Source organism: Antechinus flavipes, chromosome 3 (assembly GCF_016432865.1).
Source record: "Antechinus flavipes isolate AdamAnt ecotype Samford, QLD, Australia chromosome 3, AdamAnt_v2, whole genome shotgun sequence".
Taxonomy (NCBI): Eukaryota; Metazoa; Chordata; class Mammalia; order Dasyuromorphia; family Dasyuridae; genus Antechinus; species Antechinus flavipes.
The window spans coordinates 350,339,451-350,351,477 of NC_067400.1; the positions used below are offsets into that span (position 1 = coordinate 350,339,451).

General features: G+C 35.0%; 1 protein-coding gene across 1 annotated transcript in view; it reads right to left on the bottom strand.

The window, feature by feature from the left end:
• Positions 1–12,027, bottom strand: part of CFAP221 (cilia and flagella associated protein 221) — a 100,848-nt gene that overhangs the window by 9,841 nt on the left and 78,980 nt on the right. The window contains exons 20-22 of the mRNA XM_051985742.1: positions 11,156–11,314; positions 4,772–4,863; positions 4,337–4,429 (exon numbers count right to left, since the gene is read on the bottom strand). Coding sequence (XP_051841702.1) covers positions 4,337–4,429; positions 4,772–4,863; positions 11,156–11,314 — 344 coding nt within the window. The remainder of the gene's footprint in view (positions 1–4,336; positions 4,430–4,771; positions 4,864–11,155; positions 11,315–12,027) is intronic.

Below are 12,027 nucleotides of genomic sequence, written 5' to 3' on the forward strand. Positions count from 1 at the left end.
GGTTTTTCTAGCTGCTTGCAGTATTTTTTCCTTTGCCTGAGGGTTCTGGCATTTGGCCACTATATTCCTTGGTGTTTTGATTTTAGGATCCCTTTCAGTAGGGGATCGATGAATTCTTTCAATGTCTATTTTACCTTCTGTTTCTATGACTTCTGGGCAGTTCTCTTTGATAATTTCCTGGAAGATAGTGTTCAGGCTTTTTTTTTCATCATACTTTTCTGGAAGTCCGATGATTCTCAGGTTGTCTCTCCTGGATCTGTTTTCCAGGTCTGTTGTCTTCCCCAGAAGGTATTTCACATCCTTTTCCATTGTTTGATTTTTTTGGATTTGCTTGACTGATTCTTCTTGTCTCCTCGAGTCATTCAATTCCAATTGTTCGACCCTGATTTTCAGTGAGGTATTTTCTTCACTCACTTTTTTAAGATCTTTTTCTAATTGTCCAATTGAGTTCTTTTGTTCTGTGGAATTTTTTTCCATTTCGCCAATTTTGTTTTTTAGAGAGCTGTTTTCTGTTTCCAGTTCACTAATCCTATTTTTCAAGGATTTGGTTTCTTTATCCACTCTCTCTTTAACTGACTTCTCCAGGCTCTTTTGCCAAGCCTCCCTCTCCTTTTGCAGAGCCTCCCTCTCCTTTTCCCATTTTTCTTCTAGCTCCCTTGTGAGAGCCTTTTTAATTTCCTCCATGAGATTCATCTGTGCTGAGGGACATAAGGTCTCCTCCTTCGGGGATTCACCTGGGGACTGTTTGTTTTTAGTCTCCTCAGGGTTTGGAGTCTGCTCTTTATCTGTATAAAAGCTGTCCAGGGTTAAATTCTTTTTCAGTTTCTTGCTCATTCTGTCTATTTATCAAAGACAAACTATCAAAGAAACAGAAGGAAAAAAAACCCCTTGAATGGAGGCTGCTTTCTTTGGGGGAGGGGCAGGGTATTCATGAGGCACGGGTCCTACTGTGCTATGGCGCCTGCGCACTGAGATCCGAGCGCTCTGAGATCCGAGCGGGCTAAGACACTGTGGGGGAGGGGTGGCCAGGTCCCGAGAAACTCCAGCTGTTTGGGGTTGTATTCTTCACCCCCAGTGTTTTTAGCTTCTCTGCTGGGCTGCTGACTTGCTCCTGTAGCAAAGCTCTCCCCGCAGAGACGGCTGCGATCGCGCCCCACCCCCTCTCCGCTCCACCCGGTTCTGAGCTGCTATCTGTGCTCTGGTTGCAGCTGCTGCCCGCAGACTGCTTCCAAATACCGTCCCCGCCCTCGCGCAAAAACAGACCTTTCTTGACGAGTCTCAAGGATGGTTTCTCTTGGTAAGTAATTGTATGGTTTTTTTTCAGTCGAGCATTAATTCAGAGGCATGAAATGAAATGAATAGTGAGAGAAAAACACGGAGATTACACAGAAGTGTATTTCCTCTCCGCCATCTTGGCCGGAAGTCCACTAAACTTTTTTTCAAAGTGGATGTGAGCACCATGCATTTGCTGCTGAGGTTTCTGCCTCAAAAGACATTTCCATTGTTCCTCCCAATGGAATCCTCCCTTGGTCAGCTATAGGTGATATAGAACAACCTGGAACACACACACACACACACACACACACACACACACACACACACACCATTTCCAAAACAACAGATAATCCTAGGCACACGTAACTTAGGGAAAGAACCTCCCTCTTGGCAGACAGAGGGTTCACCCAGCATATCTCAAGTTCTAGGAGATGGCTCTTGACTTGAAAAGGTTGATGAAGAGGTAGAAGGCTATTCCATACCACCTTGGGTCCTTAGATCATAAAATAACAGGGCCTTTGGAAAGTCAAAGCCCATCTTTCTTCTGTTAATAAAGATTTAGAGTGACCTAAATTTATTGGATGATTATATTAATCTCTAATATGGATTTAAAGATCCTTTGAACATGGCAAGATAAGATGCAGAACCTATGAAAGAAAATGCAGAACCTATGAAAGAAAAAAGAACTCCAGAAATATTTTTGAGTACTTTTTGAATGCTCAGAAAGTTGAAGCATTATTTTGAGTAATATGTTATTGGAAAAAGGGGTACATTATTAAAAGTGACACAATTAAGTTGCAATGCAGAAATCTATTTGTGATATGAACATTATTAACAAAGAGACTATATCCTGGAATGACCCACAGTGGAATAATTTTTCAAATGAATATAGAATTATCCTTCAGTTGAAAGATAGTTACAGTATAGAACATTTTCAGTTAATAATTTCTAGGTACTTCAATGACTTGTAAAGCCAGACTATGTTTAATGCCAGAAGCAAATATAATAAAAAATACAGGTGTAGGACTAAGCATGTTTCCTAAATAGTTTGGATCGGAAACCAAATTCTTCCCATATGTAGTTTACTCAATTTAAAAGGAAATGTACAGGAATAATAAAGAACTTGTTTGTTGATCAAGCCTTCAAAAATTTAGCAAATAGATTCTTTGGTTTTTAACATCCCCAGCCTTCCCTTTTTCTTCTCCTGCCCTTTCTCAAGTGCTGAAAGTTTTCATGCTTTTTCCATCTTGTTCCTATCAAAATGTAAAGGATCAGATGTTTTTAAACTGGACTAGAGAAGAGTCTCAAGAAGTTGCCTGGATAACTGAGAAATTTAAGTGATTTAAAGAGGGTTACCCAGCAGCAAGTCAACAACAGGATGAGAACTCAGGACTTCTTTTTTATTCATTATGCTAAATTGCTTCTCACACACCCTTTCTAATCAGTCACAGTTTTGCAACTAGAAAAGTCACAGAGGGATAATCTACCTCCCTCTTTTAATAAACTTTTTCACATTGAGGTGTAAATGACTGATAGGGTTAAACTAGGGCCATGTTGTTGTTTTTGAATTCTGGGGGTTTCTTGGCATAGATATCAGACTGGTTTACCATTCCCTTCTCCAGCTCATTTTACAAATAAGGAAAGTAAGGCAAATCAGGTTAAATGGCTTGCCCAGGTAACACAGCTATGTTTCTGAGGTAAGAACTGAAGTTAAGAAGACAAGTCTTCCTGATTCCAAACCTAGCATTCCATCCATGTACCATCTAGTTGCCCCATGTAAATTTTAATAGGAATTTAAAGCTTTAAGCCAAAAGAATAAATCTCTAACAATAGCATTTTAGGCATCAACAAGCAAGTAGAGGACATATTTTGTGAGGGATGGAGGGAATCCTCAGATTTTCTAAGTATCCCTGAAATCAGCACTTAAGGCTAACCCTATTTTAAGTTGTACCAAGAAATCATCTGTTCCTAAAATATAGACTAAAATCAAGATTTTCCTTCTGTCTCATATTTAAATCTAACAATCAATATAAATACTGTTACTAGTAAATTAGCATTTTTTCTTTCATTTGAACTGATTTGAAATCTCTTGAAAATATGGTGCATCTAGCTAGCTCAGTGGATAGAGCACTACATACATTGGAGTAAGGAGAATCTGTGTTCAAATCTGACCTCAGGTACTTACTAGCTGTGTGATCCTTGACAAGTCACAACCCCCACTAATATGCATATTATATGGGATGTTTATTCCACTGGGGCATAGGTTGTTAAATTACTTAGTGGCAAGATTCATGTTCATTTAATGCTTTCTAAAGATTGGACAAAGGCATTCCCTGTTTCTATCCTTTTTATTCAACCTTTCCCAGTTCTTCAAATATTATGTGGATTATAACCTTTTATCTTTTTATTTATCATTTATTATATAAATTTATTATAAATTTAATAAGTATTATTAAAGACTTTCCTTAAATCCTACCTTTTCTACAATGTAGCCTTGCCTAACTAGCTTTATCCTCATTAATATGCTCTGGATGTTTATAGTATTCATAGCCACAGAATATTTATTCTGTGGATGGGACCTCAAAGAACATTTAATTTGAACCACATTATTTCAATTATTTTTGTTGTTTTTCAGTCATTTAATCATGTTTGTCTCTTTGTGACCCTGTGGACCATACTGCCTATGGGATTTTTTCTGAGCAGAGATATTGGAGAAACTTGCCATTTCCTTCTCCACTGGATTAAGGCCATCCGAGGTTAAATGATCTGCCCAGAGTCACACAACTAGTAAGTATCTGAGGCCACACTTGAACTCAGTTCTTCCTGACTCCAGGCCTAGAGCTCTATCCACTTGAGCCAACTAGCTGCCTATTAGCAAATTATCCCCTGCCTAACATTGTTTGCTAACATTTCTCCTGTGCTAGTCTCATAGTTCCATTTAGAAAGTAATTTCATAGAAGGTAGGACTTATTCTCTTCTCTTGTATGTCTTATAATACTTTACATGCTACTACATACATTTTTAGCAAAAACAAACATATTAGAAAGTAAACAAAACCTACTGTTCAATTATTTCTATCTTGTCTTCTTCTTGTAATTCATTGAGAATTGGGGGTAAGTCAATTGGAAGCATATCCGTATTGTAGGGATCCTGACTGGGAAAATAATGAGAAGTTGTAGAGTTAGGATGCAAAAAAGAAAAGGAAAATGACTTGATGAACAGTTTCCATCCTGTCACATCATTTTCTGAAACAGGTAGCAACTGAAAAGTACCAGTGAACCTCACTTTAAAACAATCTCTTTATGAAAACCTGGATTCCACAGAAGATAAATTATAACTATTTATTAACAAAAAGTCACATAATAAGATTCCTTTAGATAACATTCAAATAAGATTAACTTGGTAAAAGTGCGATTTAAACACAAATGTGAAATATGTTATTGTATAATACAATATGCAGCTATATCATGAAGAAAATAGATTAACTTTTACTTACCAAGAAACTGATGTTATGGTAGAGGTGTCAGGCATAGCTGAAAGAACCACTGGGCTGAACTTTTTCCAATTCATTACTCCTGGAATGATGTTCTGTAATGATAGCCAGAACAAAAATGTGAAATATTTCACAAGACAAGGCCATGTGGAACTTTCCCATTTAATTCAATAGAAATGTCTTTTATCTTTAAGTGAGCTCTCATGAGCACTAAATAAATTTTCATTTACATTTTTTAGCCAAAGAGATATCATTAATGAATCATTTAATAATCAATTAACAAATATTTTAAGTGCCTCTGTATGCCAGATGTCTGTGATATAAAAACAAAAAATGAAACAGTTCCTACCTTTGATAAATTTATAATCAAAAAAAATCTTGAGAAGAATTTTTCATATTTCATTAATTAAACAGTTAACATCTCCACAGGTTAAAGAACAGAACATGAATTAATAACTAGATGTTATTAATGTTAAAATAGTATTGTTAGAATAAGATATGCTGACATTAAAATAATTTGCCCAGAAAATAAACTGGCTGATTGCTGGGTCCTAGATTTTTTCCAGCTTAGTAGCTAATGCCTTATTAAGATGTCAACTATTTCTTGAGTTCTTTGGTGGTCCCAAAAGGTTCTTGAATGATAAATGTAAACTTGACTTGCCTTTCCCATATAGGGAGCTAGTTATTTACCTGCCTTGCTGGTTGCCATCAGGCAAACAACCAGAGTTCCTTAGGTAGGGAACAAGAAAAAGACTTGCCAACAGAAAGACTGATGAAGTAGTATAGTTAAATTAAAAAAAAAATGAATCCCAACCTGTAGATAAGGTTCTCTTATGTTAGAAAAAGAAATTTTGTCCATTTGCTATGGACAAATAGAATACATTTTACCTTAATCCATTTGAGTAAGAGCAGGTTTCCAAGACCTTAACATCTCTTTGAGCTTCTGTTCTAGCTAACCTTTCTTCAATCTTTGCCAATTCAACTGTCCTCCATCCTTAAATCCCTAGGTCCTTGGTCCTGCTATTTCTGCTCTGGCTTCCCTTTGCCATCTGCCTTTTTCTCCATAATACAGAATCTACTAGGAAAACTCATGAAACCATATTGATCACATCTTATTACAAATTCATATAATCTGACTTCAACAATATCTTTATTTCTGAGGTAATTATTTGTCTCCTATTAATAACTAGCATTTATATAGTGCTTTGCAAAGCATTTTACAATTTTTATTTCATTTTATCCTCACAACATCCCTGGGAGGAAGGTTCTGCTATTATTCCCATTTTTAAACAAGGAAACCAAGTTAGAAGTGTCTTTGACCAGTGTCACATAGCTGGTTAAGCATCTGAGGATATTAAGTCAGGTCTTCCTGATTGCAAGTCCAACATTCAGTGCATGTGCCATCCAGTTTCCTATTCTATTCGTATAGCTTTGCCTTGTCTATTAATTCATCATGCTCTCTAGGGGCTATTTCAAATCTTCTTTTTATTTTCATCAGGGGTTCCTAATCTTCTTGGGATCATGCATCCTGTCTTAATACAAATGTTTAAATGCATAAAAAGAAAATATATAGGATTAAAAGGAAATACAAATATACTCATACACATGTTTATGTATGGGATTGGGTTGCCTAGAATAGCACTACATTGAGAAAAATATAGAGCAGGAGTTATTAACCTGGGATCTGTGAAGTATATATATATGTAATATCTGAGTGTATCTATCTAGGTACATACACAATATACTGCACTCTATTATTTCTGTGTAAGACCTTACCTCCTACCTTATTAAGAAATTTGAGATTGATTACAAACTTTTACCTCTCCATCTTCTCACCTTCATCCTTCTCCATATTTTCACTTATTCTCCCCTCCTTTGCTTTAGTATCAGAGGATAAAAGTTTTTATACTGAGAGTCTGTGCCCTCTATCATAATTCCTTCATTTTCCTTTGTTAATTTGTTCCTCACATCACATCTTCTCTCTCATCTTTAGCTTCTCTCAACCTACTGAACACTTGCCCCTTCTCTACAATCATGTTCCCTAAGAGAAAGAGTTCGTTTTTATAACAATAATTTATCCTAAAATATGTTTGATGGAAATTTTTGAAAAAAAACGTAATACAACCAAACAAAAAGTATTTGCTCTAACTAAATCAATGCAATATTCTTAAATAAACACTCTGAAGCAGATAAATGACTGCATTTATGAAAAAAAAAGTGTTATAGAAAATACAATTTCAAAACATACTTGATAAATATCCCAATTTAAAGAATACTTCTCTTGAAAATTAAATTTTAAAAAACCCTGCATGATACAAAAAGAATCCTCATTTAAAATATGAAAAAATGAGGAATCTACTTGTCATAGGCAAAAATGATACATTTGGACATAGCAAGAACAAATTAATAACTTGACTTGTAATAGCACATTGGAATAAATGTTTGAGCTTGAAAATGTTAAGATGTTTTAGTTATTGGTGAATAAAGAATTATCTGGTTTATCAAAGTGATACAAATGAAACTACTATTAATAATGTGTATGAAATGGGGTTTTCTCTCATAGTTTATAGAGGACCAGGAGGTGAGAATCCATTCCACGTCTTGAATCTTGCAGTGACTTGGCTCACCAATCTTTCTCTTCTTATGAAATATCAGAGACATACTTATTTAATATAAATCTAGTGACTGAAGCAAAATGTAAAACTACTATACAATGGATCAAAGACTTACCTTTGATCTTAGGACAGAAAAAGCAGCTCACAATGGAGACTAAAGACATTTGGGAGAAAGATACTTGAGACAATGGTATAATAAACTTTTCTCTGAAGTGTATCTCAACTGTTTACATCTCTTAAGTAACCAAGATCTGGAGCTTAGTCATTTATATCTCAGTAAATCTTGTCTATCAGAAAAGGCTATGGAAACTTCAAAGAGTGTATTTTGTATCAAACCTATAAGCATTTGAGGAATATATATGTTTATAGTTGTTTTCAAATACATTTTATGGATCTATATTCATAGTGAAAAAGAAATAGTAATAGTAATATCACTGACAAAGTGTTGATATACTATGAGAACCAAACCCATCTAGATATTATTAATAATGACTGCATATATTTTCATTGTATATTTGAGTTGTTTATGATTTGTTACAAATTAAAATAAATTCTTAACTTTATTTGAATTAAAATATAGCTAAGAAAATTATTTGCATAGTTGCTTTATGAAAAGCCTTTTCTGATAGACAAGATTTATTGAGGCTTATGAGAATTTTAGCAAAAAAAAAAAAAAAAGAGAGGAAATATAGTAAATTGGCCTCAATGGCATATAAAATCTCTTCAATTCTAAGAATCTATAAACATACCAGAACCTAAATGTGATTCTGATAAAAATCTGAATGTTTCCTATGTAAGACAGATTTCAGGGAAAAAAAAAGAGGTGCTGGCATAGCTATTTGGTACAAATATCTTTTCTAAACTTGCGCACGTACACACACACACACACACACACACACACACACACACGAGATGCGCACACAGGTCAAATATGAAGAAGACAGTTTACAGCCGATCAAAAAAACCACCTTTCCTGTGAAAACCTCTACAGAAGTGTTAGGTGGAGTTCCTTTACTTGAAAAAACCTATGGTTTATGATTCAAAAGCCTGTTGACATGACCCTCAACTAATTAAAAAGTTTTCCCCATTTCTGATGTTGACTAATCATAAATTGTACTGCTTCATTCTATTTTTAGTGTTCTCCCAAGTGTATAAAAGTAGCTAGCTCCCAAGGGGAGGGGTCCTTAATCATGAAAAACATCTTGGACACAATTAATTAGGGACTTCCTGACTCAACTGAAAATGCTTAGAATGCCTCAGTGTCCTTTTGTTGCACATTGGATTGGAATTTTGGTTCACACATAAATGTAAACACTTTTGTCACTAGATTACAAACCAACCACTCCTTTTCCTACAGTATGATTCTTGTACATATCCTTTTATAAATTCTTCACAAAGAATTCACGCTGGAAATATCCTCTCCTTGTAATATTTTGTGGATTATAAAAAGTATACCACTTGTCCTATCTGCTACTTCCTGTCCTACCTATAAAACTAATCCATCTCCATTAATGATCATACCTGTCCTCTAGGTATAACCCTCCATCTATTACATGTTGTCACAATTAAAACTATGTACTTCTCTTTAAGTGTCAGCTAAAGTCTCACCTTCTGGATGAAGCCTCCTTCAAGCTCCCTTAATATTCATGTCTTGTCTCTGAAATTATCTCCACTTTATCCTGTTTTATATCTTGTCTACATATGGTTGTTTGCAAGTTACCCCTCTTATTAAATTGTGAACTAGGGAAAGGATTGGTTTTGGTTCTTTATATCTAGTGTTTGGTACAATGCCTAAAAAATACTTGACTTGGGTGATATATATGTTATATTCTTCTGAGATGATGATCAAAATCAATCACTCAAAAAACATACATCTTGAGAAAAGAAGTAGGTATCTTGGTCAAAGAGAGTATGCTAAAATCATTTATCTAATTTGATTAAATGGAACATGGGGAGAAGTCTCTGTAATATACAGATATTAACAACTAATTTCATATTCTCATTCAAAGTTTACCCTAGACAGAGAATGGGAATTAGATATAGGCAGAAGAACAGAAGATTCCATCTCTTATCAACATTAAAGACATGGAAGGCTTGTTTCTCTTTGGTTCCAGATTTACATGTTTAAGAAAATGGAGTGAATTTAAGGTAAGATGATGGAGAATTTATCAAAAAATCTATTGACATATTTAACAACATTAGAAAGAGTAACCTGTTAAGACCAAAGTATACCTGCTTTCACAACCAACTTCCACTTGGGGGCATCAGTGCCTTGTTAACTGCATCAGAACAGAGCAGTTTCAATTGCATTCCACATATTATTTTTATTCTAATTTGGAGATGATTTGATATTTACTCTAAAAAGTACATAATCTAAGAGAGCTGACTCAGAAATGATTCTTACACTAAGAATTATTGCCAGTCAAGATTAAATCCATTATGTTTTTGTATATGCAATATTATTTGGTCATCAATATATTTGTAGCTCCTGACTCTCTTCTTGAATATTCATAATACATAATTATAGTCTTCCAATATAATTTATAAACATTTGACCTCTTTCATTTCTTGATCTTTAACCACATTTTCAAATGGTCCTTGCAACTTTCTCTATGCTCATCTTGACTCTGAAGTCCCTACTTGCTGAGATGCTCTGAACAGGTGGCAGGGGAGACGGCTACCTGTGAAGAGGTTGGGATGATCACTATTGATCATTTATCCACAAACTTAGCTGCTTTTCTATTTTAAAATTTCTCATTGAGTACTTTAGAGGTTACTTTAGCACTTTCTGGAAGGGATTCCCAAACACCTTTATGAATACTTTCCTCTTTTTGTAGATATAAACCTGTGCATCCTGCCTCTCTCTCTCTCTCTCTCTCTCTCTCTCTCTCTCTCTCTCTCTCTCTCTCTCTCTCTCTCTCTCTTTTTAAACTGTGCATAGCTGTGAATGTATGTGGTTATCAGTGTGGAAAGGGAAAATGAGGTTACTAAGAAAAACACATGAATGTTTGATATCATAATATGAAAGTGTTGAGAAATGACTATTTATTGGCAATCAAGAAGCAGTCACTAGACAGAGAGAAAGTGAAGATTAGGGAAAGCATGGGGATGACACAGGGATGCCTGCTAGAAAAGATGAGATGGAAATGGATCATATGTGTATGCAGAAATTAGCCTTGACAAGAGGAGTTACCTCTTCATGGGAATCTCTATCCTTAGCTAATTTGGCTTCTAAAGATCTGACTCAATCTGTGCTAAGACTGTGCTTTAAACATTCCTAATGTGATTACAGTCTGTAAGAGTTTGTGCTCTTCTAAAATAGCTTTCAAGGATTACCAGGATTATCTCCATAGTATGATAAAGTACTGGAGGTTGGAAATTTGCAGAAGTTGGTTAATCCTATAACCTATGAATATGAAATTAATTAAAATAGATATTAAGGGAGGCATTGAAAGGAAAGAGGAAGGAAGTTGTAAATTGTAACATGAAGCTGAAAGTGGTCTTTGTGGAAGGGAGCAAGGATGTTATTTTATTCCATATCCACCTCTACCATCTCCATTAATACCCCATTATGTACTAATTTTATATATATGAAAACTTTGGGACTTAACTTAGTACAACCTCATAGCATAGCCATCCCTTGCTTACAACCCACCTTATATTGATGACCTTTTATCTTCCTATAAGTCTATCTATGTGGCATCTAGATCAGCTTCTCAATTTATCATTTGTGGGGATATCTTTGTCAATGAACCTGTGACATTGGCATTACCTTTCGATTTAGAAATTTCTTTTGTGTAATATTAATATTTGATCCTTTATGATATTCTTTGGTGAATACATATTTTGGATGCGTACAGAGGTGATAATCAATTGTTACTTCTGAGTAGGTCATCTGGTGCTTCATTGCAAATATTCCTGGATTTGGATTCTACAAAAGAAAAATGAGATGCTTAAAAGTTTTTAATCATTTTTAAGCCCAGAAAAATAAATATGTCTATGGCCTATTTCAGTATGCTCTCTCTCTCTCTCTCTCTCTCTCTCTTTCTGTCTTTCCCCTTCTTTTTTCTCTCTCTCTTCACCTCTCGTTTCCCTTGTATCTCTCTGTCTGTCTCTCACTCCCTCCCCTTACTGTCTCCTACTTGCCCTCTTTTTCTCTTTCTATATGTACACACATATGTATTATAATATTTCCTCCAAATACACATAAAAACAAATTTTGACATTTTAATGAGTTCCAAATTCCCTCCTTTCCTCTTTCACCCCCTCCCTCCCTCATTGAAAAAAAAAGCAAGCAATTTTCTTTAGGTTATGTATGTGGAGTTACACAAAACATTTTCATTTTAGTCATGCTGTGAAAGAAAACACAGACCAAACATACCCCCAAGAAAAATAAAGTTTAAAAATCACGCTTTAATCTGTATTCAGATTCTATTGGTTCTTTCTTTGAGGTGGATAACATTTTTCATCATCAGTCCTTTGGAATTGTCTTGGATCATTGCATTGCTTAGAATAACTAAGTCATTCATGGTTGATCATTGTACAATATTGTTGCTATTGTGTACAATGTTTTCCTTTTTCAAATCATTTAACTTGGCAACAATTCATTTTAAGTGTTTCCAGGTTTTCTTGAAGGCATCCTGC